Here is a 19,110-nt window from a genome sequence, read left to right as displayed (position 1 = left end):
TTTTTAGGTTTATGACCCATTTTAGCGCTTAAAACTTTTTTGTGGTGCATCGCATAGCATTAAATTTTATAAATTTATATTCCCCGTTCATTTTAGAAACGTTTATGTGTTTTGACCACTTTAGTGTTTTAGTGTCTGTTGTCGTTTTTCAGTGATTTGCAAAATGGCGAAGTCTGGTTTGTTGGGTTGGTTTCTGATATTCTACTGACAGGAAATTTTCTGACACACTACTCCGTTGTAAACGTGAATAAAAATTTATTTATTGACGATTTAAGAGTAAAGTGGATTTCTAGCAAAGCGAAATAAAAAATAATAGTAGACAAGAGGACAACAGTGATTTCAAATGCAGAATAAATTGAACAGCGATAATTTATTCGATAACGAAGTAATTTAAATCAATATAAAAAATAATAATTATTAAAGAAATTGTACGAAATGCTCGTCGTTACGTTCCACACATAAATTAGAACGTCGCCGTAAGGGCCGTCGAACATCTCTCAAATTCTAAGCAGTTATTCTAACCGCACAATTTCTTATTCACCTTACAAGTTCTTCTTGAGAGTTTACATAGGTGAAGTACACATTTTCCTCCATGCCAAACGTAAAAATCTGGAAGTGTTAGATCGGGCGGTCAAGAAAGCCAAGCAATTAGTCCTTAATTTTCTACCCGTCTTTATGGATATTCTACTTATCTGTGTGCGTTTAGCCAGTTCCTCATCACAAGGTAATAATGCGAAGGACATCCCGTCTAATTATACTTTTAACATATACTCCAAATTTGAGTTAAATATCTTGAAAACTTTAGGAGTTATGAAAAATAAATTGAAAAAAATATGAAATTTCAACACCCTGTGTTGATTTAATCAAGCATTTTTCGAATGTAATTTATATAGCAAACTAATATTATATTTATGCGTAGAATAATAAAAAACCTATATACAGGATGTTGAAAGTTAAATTTTTAATTCATTTTTTTGTAATTATCGTGAAAATAACTATGTTAAACAATGGAAAATTAGTAAAGTTGCTTTCTTAGGTGATGAATTACATGTTTTAGAGAATCAAATATACTTGTTTGTTGGTTTGTTTCACTTTTAATTTCGCATGTTATCAGATTTAAACCTTCGTCGAATAGATTTTTGTTGAAAACGAATCGAGATATTGAAATGAAACAAGAATACATAATTAATGGAAAAACGATTGTTCCTTCAGACTTTGAATTAAATTTCATTTCAGATATACAGCGTGAAAAATTATTAACTGTAAATTCTGTAAAGTTGGCCGTAAGTGGCGTCCTCTGTTAGCAACACGGAAATTGCGACACGTATTTTATTCCTCACCTAAGGAAATATACTTTTACAAATGTTCACCTGTCTAACCTAGATTAATTCACAATAATGGCAAAAAATCAATACAAATTTTAAGTTTCAACACCCTGTGTTTATGCGAAAACGTCAAATTTCAGATGAGGCATGTTTTCTCCAATCTTCACCGTTTGACTTGAAGTATCTTTACCTTTCGGTTGCCTGTAGATTCAACGTTTTCCAAAATTATTTCGAGCCATCATCATCATCATCATCATCAAATATTGTAGTATTAGTTCGAATCAAGTAAGCACTCCCGTAGATGTGGATGTGGAAATCGCAATAAACATGAATCAACAACAACATCGTTCATTGGATAGGAAAGTGGCCAATAAACCACCTTAGGATTTGCCTTCAGGTATCATCAATTTGATCAAATTCACAAATAAAATCCATAAAAGGTCGCAGACCTTTAGATGGAATGTAGACAGACTCCGTCTTAATGCAATGACGGTAATAATCCAGGAAAAGATACGAACATACAGACGCGATTGTTGGGGTCGAACGACGTTGAATGGATTGAATTCAAAATATAATACGTAGAGAGTTTATTGTGGATGAAGAAGAGATTGAAGCTTTTGCCACCTTTTTAAAGGTCGCACATGTCCAGAGACACATCAGTCAGGAACATGTAGACATTGGCTTCATTGAGGAAAGCTACTCCATTCGCTCCCCTTACAATAAAGTCGCTGATCATGTAGGCATCACTTATCGTTTGCTAGCCATAAACTAGTGACATCAGTGCCAACACTGTCTCTTTTTTCGATAAGAAGCCATTATCAAGTATAATTGACAAATGTCATAAGTGAGTCGTAGTTCCCAAAACTCCCCTTTTCGATAATATGAAGTACTTAGTGACAATTGACAAATGTCATAAATGACTCATACATTGGCCATTTCAAAGTAAAGTTTAAAGTCCACATTAACGCATCTTTTCCCTGCTCCTGACTACTGCTGGCTTATTTAAATTGAATAGACAAGGGTTTTGCTTAATATATGAAAATTACAGCCAGGCTTTTGCTCTGCCTGCTAACGCTCCAGAGAGGGCAAACACCGCATTTGGCTATTCATAGGGCTATTTATCTATGGGGAACTGTATAGGGAGCATTACTCAACGTGTCACGTCAGGACCTCCCATTTATAATCTTCTCCCCCTTCCTCCTTCGCCCGTATATTCGCATGCACAACATGAGCACGTTTACAGAGATTAAACCTAATTTCGCGAAAAACGAGGGAGCATCGAGCATTAACCGTTTTAACTCCAATGGGGAAAAATTATTTGGGGACTGATAGACTGACAGACAGATGATGTGTTCCAAATTTAAATAGTAAAATTTCATTGAAATAAACTTCTGTGAGTATCTGAGTGGGTGTTAACAGAGCAACGCCTTTCGATTGGTCAGATCGGCAGAAACTAGTCTTGTATTTTCTTACACGGTGACATTACTGTATCCTACTGACACGACTTTCTCGTGAATTTACAAGAAAACACATGTGGCAAAACGACACATTAGAGTGACGGTAGAAATAAAAAAATCAAGATGCAGCTGTCACATTACGTCAAAGTTCTGACAGCAACTTTGGTCGCCATTAAATTTCCGTCAATGTCAAAAAAATGTCAATAATACGTAGCATTTGGTTCTTGAAATTTTCCATGCGTCGCAAATTTTAAATAATTTTAGACCAATATGACAAGAATGCGCACAGAAAAATCAGAAAAATGCTCGTTAACTGCGTGCACTCGTATTTTTTTCCTCCTAAATTTCATTAATGGGTATTGCCCTAAAATTGCGCGACAATTTCAAAGCACTATGATTATCGATTCAGATTTTTCTAGGGCAGATTTGATAACATTGCAAACTGATAAAAATATGGTGTCGGGAGATGAAACGAAGCGACAACAAATAATTGCATTTCCTCAAATGTAAGGCGACGTTGACCAATTTCCTATGTTTCTTTTATTTTTGGTTGTAGCACCGAACGTATATTTATCATAGAAAGGCCACTCGGTCGCGGCACTTTGATCTAATCAGACCAAAGCAACGCCGATAGTATCGTTGATGGAAACCCAGGTGAATTGACTGTTTTATCCTTTACTTTAGCTCTCTTTCATTATCTGATAATACAAATAAGTAAATACAGGTGGTTGAGCTGCTTTCAGTGGGTGCGCCAGCGGTAAGGCAGTCGAGTTATCCACGATCTATTTCTATGATTAATATTATTATTTTTAAGTGGTCATGCGACCCCATTTGAATACAAAACATTAATTATCACAGACATCCTTCTGAAACAGCACTGCCATATTTCATCGTCGAGCAGATATTCCCTGATTTAAAAGTTAATAGTAGCAAATAAGAGAGTACACATGGATTAAGTCGCACCACTTTCTATGTAAGCCGACGTTGCCATATTAGGAAATGTGCTGGAAATTTCAGTAATTTTAGGAAAACAAAGCTTACGACGACTGACGAAGAGACATGGCAACAAAGTTTACATATCGGTAAAGCACTGAGTTGTCAGGTGTTAACATTGCATTTTCCCATTATTCGAAGTTTGAAAAATTTATATTCAAGCTGAAATCGATTTAAAACTGATTTTCACTCGGTTTATATCTTAACCTCGTGCCGAAAATTAATTGTTAAAAAAGGGGCCATTATTCGAGGTCGTTTCACTTTACATTACTGCGGAAAACCCTTCGGTTACAGCCTAAAGCGGGAGAAAACGGCCCCGATGATAAAGACCGTAAATTCGATCGAGCTTACCAAGACCATAAAATCGCACTTACTTTATAATAAATGGGCAGGGCCGGATCGAACACTACTCGGAGACCCCAGCAGCCGTTGCCCGACGCCTCTTCGGTGGCATCCGGCCCCTCCTCTTGGTGGCTCCTATCGACGAACCAGTCGGGGGCGGTTGTGCCCCTTCTGGAGAACCTGCGGAAGCGAACGGCTGCCTGGAGGGATGCTGCCACCCGCCTCAGCCGCCCCCTTACCACGGAGAGTAGCCGACGTTGTTGGGAGTTGTCCTGCCGAGGATGAAATAAAGTAGTTACTGACCTCTTTAAAGTAAGTTATAGAGACCGCACCTGCCCTCGCGATGGAACTTCGGTTATCCTAATTTTAACATGCACCATGATTGTTGATCCGATACCATTTTTTAAAAATATAAACGAGTGTCACGACGTAGGGACCGTCACTGTGTGGGTCCGCGATTAGTTTGCAATTATCAACTCAACTAATTCATTCGTCCAAACATGGAACTGAGGAGCCGTTAAGGAAGCAATAAAAATTTTAATATTCTCCATATGGATGGACATTTTATTGTTGTTGTAACCTTCTGAAATCTGGACTTCAGGACGACAATTGTGGTCAAAACTCATTTTTCATACGCGCCGGGGTATTTTTCTCATTCCCGACGGATTAAAACGAACGAAATAAATTTGCCATATTTTACAACACCCGACGCCATTTTTCACGTAGAAAGCTCGCAATAATCGTATAATTTTACAGAGGGCGCGCTCCAATTTCGCTTCCTATAAATTAGGCCTTAATCGACTTTCACTCGATGAAAAATAAAAGTTGTTGCTAGACTGGAAGGATTATCAGGGGGCAAGTATCTACAACGTCGGAATTGTTGATAAAAAAAAAAAATCTCAATTTCCTTCCCATTTAAAGAGCCTTTTTATTCAATATCGATGTACTTACACGGAGACCCACATCCCAATAACATGTCGGAAAAGGTCTCGTATAATTTACCGGTACGATACAATGTTGCCCAGCAGCTTAACGCTATGCGTGTTTCAGATCCAATAGCCGCCCTTTCGGGGGGTGGCGGAAAATCGGAAATCAACACCACCATAGAAACTGCCCTTGATGCTTCGGTATTTATAGAAACTATGTAAATAAGCAAAAACGCGTAGATTTGATTTTCAAAGGGGGCATTCTTTGAGTCGGTTTTTTATTAAATTACATGAGCACCCTTTAGCCGAGGTGAAAACGACCACTAAAATCTTAGATGGGAAGAGGGGTTAAGTTTGAAAAGGTTTCGAAAAACTATGTTTAAATCATAAACTAGCTTAGATATCAACTGTATTGTAGGAAAATTGTTTATTAATGTTCTTAGTGGTCAAAATGCTCTCCATTATTTTCTAAACGGGAATGAAGCCTGTTTTCAAACTCCACTCTAGCATTCAAAAAAATTTCTACTTGAATTTCCCTGCACGTAACTGCATTTCTTCCTTTCAATTCTTCCAAATCTTGATGCTGAGTTTTATACACAATATATTTAAGCTACCCCTAAGAAAAAAATCGAGAGATTTTAAATCGGGTGATTGCGGTGGCCAGTCGATTGGTCCTTTTCGACAAATCCGTTTGCCAGGATACCTATCATGTAGCCAATGTTTAACAGGAAGAAAATAGTGTGGTGAAGGTTCACCTTGTTAAAAATGATGAAGAACACTATCTTGCGAAATAAAATTTACAATAATAAAAGATAATTTAACAAAAAACTTAAGAATTCCATCGTTCTTTTTTAATCGAACAGTCTTATTCTCAGTGTTCTTTCTGCTCGTAGAATATTAAAAAAATGCATCTGCATACAAATAAACAAATAAAAGCCGAAATAATCATCTGTTGTTTACAAAACTTAATCTCGAGGTTTGGAAGGATTGATGAGATGGATTACAGTTTCGTGCAGAGAAATTCAAGAAGTTTTCGTCACTGGTGAAATGGAGTTTGAAAACAGACTTCATTACTGCTTAAAAACGCAGCACTTTGAACACTTAAACCATGAATAAGAAAATGTTTTAAGATACAGTTGATGCCTCAGTTTTTTTATGATTTGCATATGATTTTTCGAAAATCTCTCAATGAGAAAAAAACTGACACATCTGGAAAGGTAATCGAAAGACCTTTCAAGTGAGGAATACCTCAACCCCCTTTCCCATTTAACGTTTCAGTAGTTGTTTCAGCCTCGCTAGAAGGTACATGCAATATAATAGAACACCGACTTAAAGCATGTCCCCCTTGAAATTTAATACGACGTGTTTTTGCATATATTCAATTTTCTCGAATATCGAGTATATCGAGAAATATCGAGGGTATTTCGTTTACCAATTGACACGTTGTATATTAATAAACATACAGGGTCAAGCTTCTCTAATTTCTATCGCTTTTGGCAGTTCTTTCAATTTTTGGTGATGAAATTGTATCCATGCACTTTGTCCTTAACGGTCGATTTGAGTTACGGCACTCTATACACCTGGGTGTATTACATACCATTCCCTATTCCAAATATTAATTGTTCTCGAAAAGTTGATAAGTTCTTCCACTTTTCAAGGTAGCTGTAATTTCCAGACTTTTTCGATTTGCTTAAAGCGAATAGAAATATTTTTGAAATTTTGATTTTTCGAAAAGAATTATGAAACACTCTATATTTGATCATTACCTGGCAGGTGGTCTGGTGATGATCAGGTTACACATTGTAACATTAATTTCTTGATGTTCATTCACACCAAGGATCGCAGTCAAGCCACGATCAAGCGATACAGAATCAATGTTAGAATATTTGACCGGACCGTGACCAGGCAGTGAGTTGACCGATAAGGCGAATCGTCCTTAAGTCAACCATGTGTTTCTTCACTTAACGTTCTTAAACCTGAAAAAAATGCCGTTTGCGTGCATTTCGGAAAAAATCATAGGATAAGGATCAATTATCTCGACCAAACGTGAAATTACGTCAATAGTTTGGGAAAAGAGAAGTTGAGATAAACACGAAAATTTAAAGTTATTCCACATTTATACTTAATTACGTATCCGTCTTTATAAAGGAAATCGATGGAGTTGTCCATTTTCCCTTGTCTGACTGCAATGTGTCTTACAGGACAACTAACTCAGACTCTCTAGACATAATTTGATTTTTTTTAGTTCAAGAATTTAAGAAATTTAATAAAATATTTCGGCTTGATAATAAGGTTTAACCTAACTTGACTAAACTTAATACAGATTAACAAGATCTACCGTTTTATTTAACAAACCGTCCGCTGACGGGACTAATCTAACTCCACTTAGATGGGACGGAACGGGTCTCATAAGGGGCTTTCTTCGTGCCTTTCGCCTTCCTCCCATTCATTCATTCATTCATTCATTCAAAGTTCAGGTTCACAAAGTAAAATATTTTATGTTGTGTCGAATTTAGAACGTCCCTTATCATCCCCAGTAATCCGGTCCCTTTGGTTTGGTCCGAAGATTCAAAATTTAAATCGTAAACAAAACGAAAATTCTCTTTGATGGACAAACATGACAGAATAAGAACTATAAAATTTCTTGTTGAAAAGTGATGACGAGGAAATCAGCTTTAAAGGGGATTACGTATGGTGTATATACGAGAAATATATTGAATCTGCAAACAACTGAAAACACCAGCTACAGATAAGATTTATAGTTTATTTAGTCGCTTCTGGCCGAAAATCTCGCTGAAATTGGCCATATAAAATCTCGAATGAAATTCCAATTATATCGGACTATACCATCCGCATACACCCTAGAACCTCTTAAGTTGAGGACACTGATCAGGTCGTGGCATATTACTTCGTCGGACTTTAAGGTGCCAGGATGACCTTCTTTGTACCATCCCGTAAATCACGTTGCTTTTCAGTTAGACAACCTAGGGGAAGAAATCGACTTTTATTCCAGGTTAAATTGATATAAACTGATATTGAGAATGTCCTCCTAATATTTAGAGTTATTTATAACATGAGTTATTTATAAACCTCCTCGTGCAAAATTGTTGAGAAGCAATGGATGGAATAAATAAATCATTCCTTATGCATCGGACATATTAATAAGTAACGGACCATTCATATTATCATCGGTCGGAATTCACGGTCTGGTCATCGTCAGGTCAGTATGCTGTAACGTTCGTTTTATAATCTCCATAATACCTCTCCTCACCCTCGAATTTTTTTACTACAATACGGTATGTCCAAGATAAGGGTGTCCAGCATGAAGACTTCGGGTGTGTAACCCTCAGAGGCACCCACGCAGAACATAACAGTCAGGGTCAGCTCGCATCCGGAACAAAAGACTTCCCCTAGCAATAAAATTAGAAGCTGGTCTGGTAAGAAAAGTGGCTAGATACGGAATTCTACATTTCATTGAAAGCCTGGAAATCCCGAATTCGATTAGGTAAAAAGGGCAGTTTTTATTCGAAACTGGGCGCAAACAGAAGGGAATTTCGGCTGTTGGAAAATGCAAAAACCGGATATTCTTTTCATGTTTACAAAGCTTCCGAAAACTCGTTAAAAACTCTTCATTGAAGCCTAAGCAAACGCGTCAAACTGTACAATAAATGGGGTTCATAGCTTTCCCAACTATTCCTCATTGACTAGCACCAACGACGCGCGAACGTCGGAGCTATCAATTAAAAGTTAGCAACTCTTAGAAAATTTCTAATTTGAAGTTTTCCAGGAATGCTCACTTGCGATGGATTATCCAGAGTGGTCTCCGACAAACTGTGCCCCTCATAAGCCTTGTGGACTCGGACTTCGGCCAGCACGTCCCTGGATCCATCCCTGGACAAGGTGGCATTGAAATCGTTTCTCGAGAAGCTCCGGGTGATGTGATTGGTGCGGTTCGGCTGAAACGAACATGAATTGAGCCCGTCCCTGCAGGGGCCGGGGTCGCCGAAATTGTTGCCCGTCTGCACCGTAAACACAGAGCCGGCTCTAGTGCTCACGTTACTCCTTGCGGCTGCCATAACATAGCTCCACATGGCATTTATCACGCATCGCACTCGGTGTCTCTGGAAAAAGAGAAATTAGTTTGAAACCACTAAAAAATCTTCAAATTTCATATTTTTCCTGTCAAATCTTCAATAAAGTTAAGTAGAAAAAGTTTGGGCACTTTTTAAGCAGTGCTCCCTTGTATTACCGGCACCTGGAAAAATTTGTTAATTTCTTTATAAGGATTCAGAAAGAGCATTAAACGTTGCAATAAAATACATGACTGCATTAATTCATCTTTAATGGTTTCGGAAATCGTAGTAAAAAAGTCATCTTCAGGAACCAACCCTTCACACCGAGTATATCGGAAACGAAACTTTTTTCGATATATGTGTATATGAAGTTTTAGTCATGTTTTGGGACCTAGAAGAGGTGATTGAATTTATGGCACTATATTCGGAGGCACCTTGTATAAAATAAACGGAAATACGTATAATATGCGAGAGAAGGAAAACTTCGTCTATGTAATTTACAAATGCGAAATTTTTGTTTTAAAGTAAAATTGTAAAGGACTGTACTTTTTTATGGACGATTCTAAAATTTCGTACAAAATTCGCGGTCCTTTTTCCAAAAAAATCCTGATGATCCTGAACAGATGCGGAAAATTGAGAAAAATTTCACAATACAGAATAGGTCGGCAAAAGTGTATTTGGTTCTTTGAAGTAGCGATTAAACTTTAGAATAATCCTTCTATTTTCTCTAATATACAGGGTGTTTCCTAACTACGTGTAAAAAATTTAAAGGCGTAATCCTCGACTGATTTTGCGTCAAAAATGTCTAATAAACATATGTCCGCAAATGCCTTGTTTCCAAAATACAGGGTGTTAAAATGTGACAAGAAAAAGAGATTTTATTTCCAAAATGACTCAATTTGGGTATTTGAATTTTAGAAAAGACAATTACCATCAGCAAGGCCGTAAACAAAAACCATATTGGCCATTTCTTGATTAGTGTAATTGAGCATTTGAAAAATTTTCAAAACTAAGGTATAATTAGATTTTTCGGACACAGAATTAAATTCTTTCACTTTAGAGAGTAAAACACCAAAATAACACTGACTATCTTGTTTATAGTAGTGGAAGTAGCAAAAAAAACTAACAATAAACCAGTTAGTAAATACCACCAAACCTTTAGAAACCTTTTTCAACGTCTTTCAGTCAACACCCTGTATCTTGGAAACAAGGCATTTGCGGACATATGTTTATTAGACATTTTTGACTCAAAATCAGTCGAAGATTACGCCTTTAAATTTTTTACACGTAGTTAGGAAACACTCTGTATAATTTGAACATTTTTATCGAACAATATCACATTCATATGTGCGTGCCACGGGAAGCGTGCAAAATCTCATTAAAGTTACCCGGTAAAAAGTTAAAGAAAAATGTTTTTCTAGGGAAATTTCACGCTCTAGTCTAAAGGTTATTACGACACTCATTGTATCGAAATAATGATGTGTGTAATTTTCGTTCTTATTAGATATTTAAATTAAGTCAAGCAGCTTTGGAAAACACCAATTATCTGCCTGCTTTTCGATATACTTTTTTTATTTTTAAGTATTTTTCCAATTTTTTCTCAGATCAGAAAAAAACGCAATCTTTCTTTTTTTCTCTATACTATTGAGTAAACTGTTGAACATGTCTGACTATGAGGATTCGGAGTAAATAAGCGACCCGAATCAATATTGGTTTTTTCCATCGTTTCGCACAGCAGGAAAAGTGTTTTTGGCAACACCTTAAAAATAATACCAGGAAAAACCGAACTCAAACCCATCATTTTAAACATATTTAACAGGAAAAGAGATATCTCACATCGACGAAGGGGGCGCGCAATGTCCCCACATTGCGCAACTTTTCCCCAGTTAACTGCCATTGTATATCTTATCGCTTCCGGGATCCCCATACATCACCATCTTTATCTGTAGATTTATTGCATCGGGGATTTTTCAAGTTTCTAGAAGCTTTTGCAGTTTGGACTCTCTGATTTTACTTTAAACGTACCAGATCTCTGAGGAAAAGTATACTAAGTTCCATATGAAATACACCACCCAGTGATAATAATAATTGACTTTTGTAATTTTGGCAAAATAACGCTTCAGAATGAAGCATCAATTGATCAGAGTTTCAGCAAAGAAGGACCTGAAACAAGCATAATTGGAAATGGTTGGAATTGGTGCCTTGGCCTGCGCGGTCACCGGACCTATGATCCATCGAACATCTTTGGGACACGATGAGTCGCCATCCTCGAAATTTACCGAGGCCTCCAAACAACTTGGATGATCTACGACACCACCTTGAAGTACTTTGGAATGCAATATCCCAGAAGAGGCTATTGATCATTTGTTGCAAACCATGCCACGAAGGGTGCATGCTTACATTGCTATACAAGGCGACGTCATTTATTATTATCTCTTTTATTAATAAATGTTGGTTTCTTTACTGAAACTTTGATCAACTACTACTCTGTTATAAGGCACTATTTTGCGAAAATTAAAATACTTAATTATTATTGTTACTAGGTGGTGTACTTCCTATGAAAGTGAACGTACTTAAACTCTTAAATAAAACTAGGGAGTAAGCCAATTTGGTGCGTTATAAAATCGCAATTATTAGGTCGTGGATGAAACTGTAGGAGGTGTAGTTTTAAGGGTACGACATTTTTAATAAGCCTCAAAACTGGCAGTTGGCAAACGGACTTTAACTTTGACTAAGAACCTGATAATAAATAAAATTCTCAGCTTAGCACTCTAATCCCAAGAGCAATTATGAATATTAAACAATAGTATATTGCACTACGAGACAAGAAAAGATTCATTACTGTCAAGAGAGTCTTTTGTGAAATAACGTGGTATGAACATTCCGGGACAGTAAAGAAAATTCTCATCCAGAACAATATCCAATTTTACTTTCAACCCCGAATTTAAGAATAATTTCCTTGTCCGTTCTGGTCACAAAAACTTCCAATGAAGTGCCTACGCAGTACTTAGGGTTTTCTCAACAGCATCAAGAAGAGCTTCAGGCTGCGACCAGTGATTTTTCTTATTCACTTTTGTGAAAATCATCTAATCAGAGGAACGAATATATTCATAAAATACAGGGTGCGATAATGAAACATTCTTTTTCTAAACTCAAGTAAAAACAGCACTCGGTATATATTTTTATTTATTTTTTGCTAAGTAACTATAATAACATGAAAATTCAATTGAGTGGTTTTAAAAAGAATATTTGACAAGTGCTGACTGTTCGTTTTGACGCATTTTTCGATCAGTCCCCTAAAGTGCCTCTCGGTCGTCATAGCCAACCGCATGTTGGCCACGGCGTCACGAGTAATGTTCTACGAAACTTCCACGGTTGCGAGACAGTTTACGCAAACAACCGATTTCAAGTTGCCCTACAGGAAGTAGTCGCAGGTAGTCAAATCTGAAGAGCGCACGGGCCATGAGATATTTCCACTGTTCAAGATGAGTCGCCTGAAAAAGGCTTTTTTCAGAAGAAGCCTTGAAATTCTCAATGTGTGAGGCGTGGCTCCATCTTGTCGAAGCTATGCTTCACTGCATCCATATTGTAAAACGATGGCAAAGAAACAACTTATCAATCGTTGCCACATAACGTTAAGCATTTACAGACACAAACTGTGATTTTATCCGAATGTAGAGGATTTTGATCATTTTTTTTGGGATTGCCATGCTGAACACCAATTTGCCATCACTCCGATAATTATCGATATTTGTCGATGTGAACGCTGATGGCACTTATGAAAAATACCATAAAAATGTATCAACATTTTTTAAAGTTTATTTTTCAATTGAAATATTCTCCAGATATAGCACAAATACGTATATACAGGGTGAGTCGGGAGGATCGTGCCAAACTTCAGGAGCGTGTTGTACATGAAAAATAAATGTAAAAAAACTCAAATGTTGTTATCCGATTTTCGTTTGTTTACAAGTTATAGCGTAAATAAAATTAATACATAAAATTTAAAAAAATTATAAATTTCATAAGAAATTCCATACAACAGCGTCTGAACGAGACAGTTTCTTGAAATGATTTTTGAACTAAATCTTAACTTATTGACCCAACTAATCTCATAATACCAGTTTTGACATGCATTCTCGGAACACCCTGTGCTCTTTTATCGCGTTATGCACATTTTGCCTTCAAAGGCTGAATTCGCAGCTACGTATTCACCCAGCAGAAATCCGATTGAAAACTTTCATTTTAACTCATCACCGGATATAACAAAGTTTTTCTCTTAAAAATGACGTGTTTCCAGGGTTATACCGTTTGATCCCTTCTTAGCATCCCTTTCCTGTGAACGGGACTTAAGCGTCGTGCTTCCCTGGATAATCGCTTTTCCATCAGTCCGACGATCAATTTTCTAAAGAGAACGCGTTTTGTTTATTTCCCTTGGACCTTGGAGCTTTAATAACCGCAATCTGGCGGCCACCGGAGGCGAATTAAGAGGGCGCAGGCTATAAACCTCGCATTTACAGCTGTTAAATCATAGAAAAGTTTCGTAAGTTCTGTTTTTTCTTTTTTTTTTTTTTAAGCAAATGGCTACACAAAACAGACAAACGACGAGGCACTTCCATTAGAAAACGGATTATCTTGTGTGCCGGATACGGATAAAGAATGGGTTTGGAGAGACTCCGATTTCTTTCCGGGCTCGAAGAACCGTTTACAAATCACCCAACCTTTGGCACACATACTTTAGATCGTCCCGGAAAAAAACCGACAACATTTATTTGGCTGCGCCTCTGGAGAAATCTCCAGCACCAAAGAGGTACCTAAATGGATAATTTATGCAACAATGCGCCTCTGATCTGAGACCTAATTATTAAACTGCAAAAATATTGGTACATTATCGCTGCTCGATTGCTACCTCTCCTATATGTGAGTCATCCAATATACTTAAGCAACATCGGTCCGTGGTACTACTCTTCACTGTCGGATTTATGAGCATTTATCAGAAATATTTTCACAATTTAAATCCTTTAAACGGACACCCTCTTAATAAGGATTTTCCAGGATTAATTCTGAAATAATTGCTCCTTATAAATTATGTACGTAATCACTTCGAAATCTCTGGCATCCTTTTGCACACTCCTGTTCCCAATGACAAGAGATTCTTTATAAATATGGCAACGTTGTTCCGTGATTTTTTCAAACGTCGACCGTGCATTTTCCTATGTAACTGAACATGCAGTATGTATAATGTATGGGGTGTTATTCAAGCACGTGGCCAAACTTCATGGCGTGATCCTTTGTGCGATTCTAAGGCTAAAACTTTATATAAACATAGGTCCTGGAATGCTTCGTTTTCAGAGATACAGGGTTTTGAACTTTTCTTAAAATATCGTTTTTTCGTAAAAAAACGAATGATCCTTTGGTCGATTTTATTGAAATTTGGCACTGTTATTTTTTATTATTATTGTTATATACGTGCTGCTGACTTTTAAAACTTTTATACTTTTTCACATTAAGGAGTCATGGCCACCCAAACGACCAGATTTAAATCCGCTAGATTTTTTCCTTTGGAAGCATATAAAGTCGTGCATTTATAGAACTCCGGTCCACACTGAAGAATAATTAACCAACGAATACGGGATCCAAGTAATCAGATTAGATACATGCCGGGAATATTTCAAAGTGTTCGGTAATCGATCTTAAGACGAACTAGTGCTTGCATTGAAGTTCCAGGAGGATATTTCAGCGGCTATTGTAAGTTTCATGTTATTTATTGTTAAATATTTTTTTACTTAAAAGAAACTACTATTGGTACAAGTTTAGTTTTAAGAAAGCGCTTTTCTTGCTTGCTTTTTCTCCAATTTCTAGCTTAAAAGATTCCTTTATTTCCACTTTTGGTCTAATAATTACTCAAAGAATCACCCCTTAAAGTTAGACCATGTTTTTAAAAACACCCTGTATAGTAAAGAAAAGTATTACCTTTCATTTTAATTTCGGAAGCACAAATTTACATTCATTACTCGAATCTTTAGACACCCTATCGATGGATGAGCGAGAATGGAGGAATCCCAAAAAACACGGATAAAATAAGAGAATTAGAAGAATATCCACATAAATTTGTTATGGATTAAGTTTAGAATATAGAACTATAGAACTCTGTACGTTCAGCAAAAATATTGTCACCGTCACTCTCAAACAACTGTCATTATCAGTGTCAGCAAGCTGTCGCTATCACTGTCAAAATGAAATCAGTCACTTAAAATGTCTTCGGTTGGCTCAGAAGAGAAATCAACCGTTTTAATGGTTCCTCATCGGAAATCACATACTGTCTTCTAGTTGTTAGATCGTCGATGTAAGAATCATGTAATATCATCGGAATTTCTACAGCTATCCCGTTTTATGATCTAAGGAGTGCACAGCTAAGACCCCGAAGAAGTTGCGCATATCATTGTATTCAAAGTATATTGTTGAACATAATCGAAAGTAACATTTCGCCATAAAAATCTTTGAAGATCGACCAAAACTGTCTGTTCTCCCACTCCGCATTTAGTTGTAGCAGTATTACTGAGTGTTGGGGCGTCAACTGTCAGCTGTCGCTTTTATACTTTGCGGCAATTTTTTGAAAATTTTTCACACTTGAACATATTCCTGGTTTTAATGAGTATTACTCCTATAAATAACGTTTATAATTAAGTAACATTAGCGTAATTACGTTAATATCTACCATAGAGTACACTTTAAGATATTAAACGTTTAAAACAGGCGAAAATCCGTGACTGGGAAAACGGCATTAGTTATGAATACATTCATTAGTGAAAGAAACGGCATAGCCGGGGTCGATAATACTTCTCAGGATTTTCTTTTAACACATTTTCAATGTTTTCGCTAATTTAAAAAGCAGCAGAGTTTCGATTTTATTCAAGTCTTCTCGTCGCAATGGGACAAGTCGCACCTTCTGCATGCCGATTTTGATGAGCGATTACGCAGCGTTGCCAAACTTAAAATTTTTCACAAGACATCCGTCATAGCGCAATTAAAACTTTTCCGATAGAGCACAAACGGGAATTTAATTAATTGGATTCATGGAACGTGCCTTTTGGGTTTCACTAACGCTGTATTTACGTAATTACAAACTTGCTCTAACTCTGTGATAGAGAGACACAAATTAATATACGCTCTAACAATTAGACGCTCTATTTTCTATGGTCCCTCTGCATAAATTAACGCTCCGATTTAATGAGAGACTGAAATGGGGCTTTTTGGGCGGGCCCGGTTGGGTCTAGATCTAATATATATATATCTTTTGGGTTGACCGAGACTAGAAATTACGTTTTGAGCTTGCGGGATATGGCTTTGCGAAGGAAATGAGTAAGAAATAGGCTTAAAAGGGCATTTTGCTCCAGCCATAAAACGATCGCGGTTGTAAATTATTGATGGCGCAATAAAAGATAAAAAACCTCTAAAGTTTAAACGGAATTGCATTAATGAGAAGTTGCTAATTTATTGAAGGGGTTTTAGGGCTTATGGAATAGCCATGAAGATACCTATTGAGGCCGTCAATTTTCTGCAGTTCTGTGAAGTTTACTATTAGAACAAGGCGATACCAATAGCAATAGGAAACTTGCCGGGCTTCTGCCTGCAGCGTTTAATTAGGCTCAAATGCCTTTGGTTTCTAGAATAATCGTTATCGACCTCAAATGCATTAAACCACTCCGCCAGTGGACGTTGGAAGGTCCTGATCGAAGGGTCAGGGCTAATCATGCATTTGGCGGTAATACGGGTGGAAACATCATAGAGGTACCAAACTGATGACGCGCTTCCGGCTGGCCGCGTCCAGAAGCGTGCTTCGTCCGTCTCGCGGGACCGAAATGTATGTGTCCTTTTTATAGTACTAAAATTAAAGTGTTTGCGGCTCGAAAGACCAGAAGTGATGTAATTCGCAAACACTGCCGAAATTCCGGAATTTAGAAAATGACCTCTAAAATAACTGTGGGTAATTGCGTTCGGACTGTAATGGGTCTTGGAACAGCAAACTCGGGAACAACTTACGAAGTAATTTAATTCACTGTTAAATAATGTACCTCAATCAAGTTCACAAAAATGAAGAATTCGGCTAGCGAACTACACGTGAAGGGGACAATTCGATCAAGAAAGGGTTTACAAGTACTGCGAAGTTCTTAGGTACTAAAACTGATGGCTAATACACACAGGCCTACTACGGCTAGGATATTTGATTGGGAAGCCAGAAGGGTCTTCTATCGATAAATTGCAGTTTTACCGATTTACCTGGACAGGATCATGCTCAAATTCTAGTTCTTGTAAAGAAAAAAGGTGAAAGTTTTATTTTACAGGGCAAAATGATTTTGTGAATACTGTTTACTGAAATCTAGCCAATTCAAGTATGTGACCAAAAAAACAGGGACTACAGGATTGAGCCATATATTTACGAATCGTCTACTACTTTTATTATAAAAAAAAAGAAAACAATTAAATACCGAAATTTGTGGATTTATCCTAAATCAACAGAAAATGTTACGTAATATAACAGATGAAAACTGCGAAGTTAAGAAAATACACAAATTCCGCAAATTTACAATGGAGCACCCTGTATATTTCATAAAAATTGAATAGACCTTTATTTTTTGACTTCAAAAATATTTCTCACGTTGACGTTTAACCGTTTTCGCGATATTTGCATTTCAAAATTGGGCTTACATTGTTTTCCCAAATCGCAGCTGCCAGGAATAAACCGATGAAACAATAGACAACAAAACATCCAATCGTCAGATCAGTCTCCGTACTTCCCCGACCTAAGTCCCAACGATTTCTTTACCTTTCTGAAAATCAAAAATGGAGTGCGCGGTCAAAGGTTCCAGTTGCCAGAAGACGCACTCGATACCTTCGAAAACGTAATTTTGATGGTACCCACAATGGGGTACTTCCAGAAATGGCTCCAACGCATGCAAAACTGCACTGGGGTTCATGGAGAACGCTTTGAAAAAGAAAATTTTTTGCAGAGCTATTTACTGTTTTATTCCAGCTCAACATTCAAAACTTAAAAGACGGACCACGTATTATCCAGTTTCTAGCTTTCCAAGAACAAAGGGAAGAGCTAATCGCGTGCGTGGAAATCTTAACTCCCGAAGCCCTTATCCACGGATTGCTGGAGAGCAAGTTAAAATGGGATCGCTGCAGCAATGTCATTTATGCAATGCTAAAGAACAGGAAAGGGCAGAAAATGCCGTATCACTCGATTTCCATGAAGGAGCGGTACTAAAGAAAATGCGGTAGAAAATGCGATATCAGGTACTTTTTGAAATGCTTATCATCTCTGCTAACTAGCGCAATTTAAGCCGACGGGTTTTCAATACAGTTTTGTGGGTTTTGACCAGAATTTCTGGAGTGGTCAGATCTGGAGTGTCTTTGGGTCGATCACCGTGAAGTTCATCTGGACAACGCGCACGAGCACGTTTAGACTGTGCCACTTAATATTTTATAGTTGTTAACGAAGGACCAGATTTCCCAAGAGAAAAATCGAACTCCCTTTGATGTTGGATGGACTAAGACTTTTGAAATAAAAGTATTGAATCACGTATCGATGACCAATTTTTCCTGTGTCCACAAAATCTCTAAAAGCGTTCACTAACCAGTCCTCCAAAACAAACACAAATAAATGTAGCACTCTAAACATAAGCTTTTTAAGGTTAGGTCTTTGTAATATAAGCAAATTTTTAACGCCAAAGTCGCCATCTATATGTCAGATAGGATACTTCAAGGACTGTCCTCGTATATTACACAAAATTTGCGTTTGCTTCCTTGGGTGGCCGGAAATATTTCATACACGTCTCTATAGGTATTCGGTTCGAATCCTCAAAGAGCCATGAGAAAGCCTTGACCAAGCCCGAAATTTTAACTACTGGTTTCATAACCAAAACAAACGTGCTTGAGTTTTGAAAAATGTAGCAGGTAACGGTAAGAGCTGCGAGAAAGCTCAAGTACG

At 37.2% G+C, this 19,110-nt stretch overlaps 1 protein-coding gene across 2 annotated transcripts in view; it reads right to left on the bottom strand.

Annotated features, from left to right (window-relative positions):
• CngA (Cyclic nucleotide-gated ion channel subunit A) overlaps positions 1-19,110 on the bottom strand; it is a 47,811-nt gene that overhangs the window by 12,748 nt on the left and 15,953 nt on the right. The window contains exons 2-3 of one of the 2 annotated variants that reach the window (XM_066283568.1): positions 8,841-9,164; positions 4,150-4,389 (exon numbers count right to left, since the gene is read on the bottom strand). In XM_066283568.1, coding sequence (XP_066139665.1) covers positions 4,150-4,389; positions 8,841-9,134 — 534 coding nt within the window. In that variant the 5' untranslated portion in view covers positions 9,135-9,164. Of the gene's footprint in view, positions 1-4,149; positions 4,390-4,449; positions 4,598-8,840; positions 9,165-19,110 lie in introns of those variants that run through there. The other variant, XM_066283569.1, reaches the window with a different exon arrangement.

The sequence above is a fragment of the Euwallacea fornicatus genome, chromosome 7 (assembly GCF_040115645.1).
Source record: "Euwallacea fornicatus isolate EFF26 chromosome 7, ASM4011564v1, whole genome shotgun sequence".
NCBI classification, from domain to species: domain Eukaryota; kingdom Metazoa; phylum Arthropoda; class Insecta; order Coleoptera; family Curculionidae; genus Euwallacea; species Euwallacea fornicatus.
This window is presented reverse-complemented; position numbering and strand designations above follow the sequence as displayed.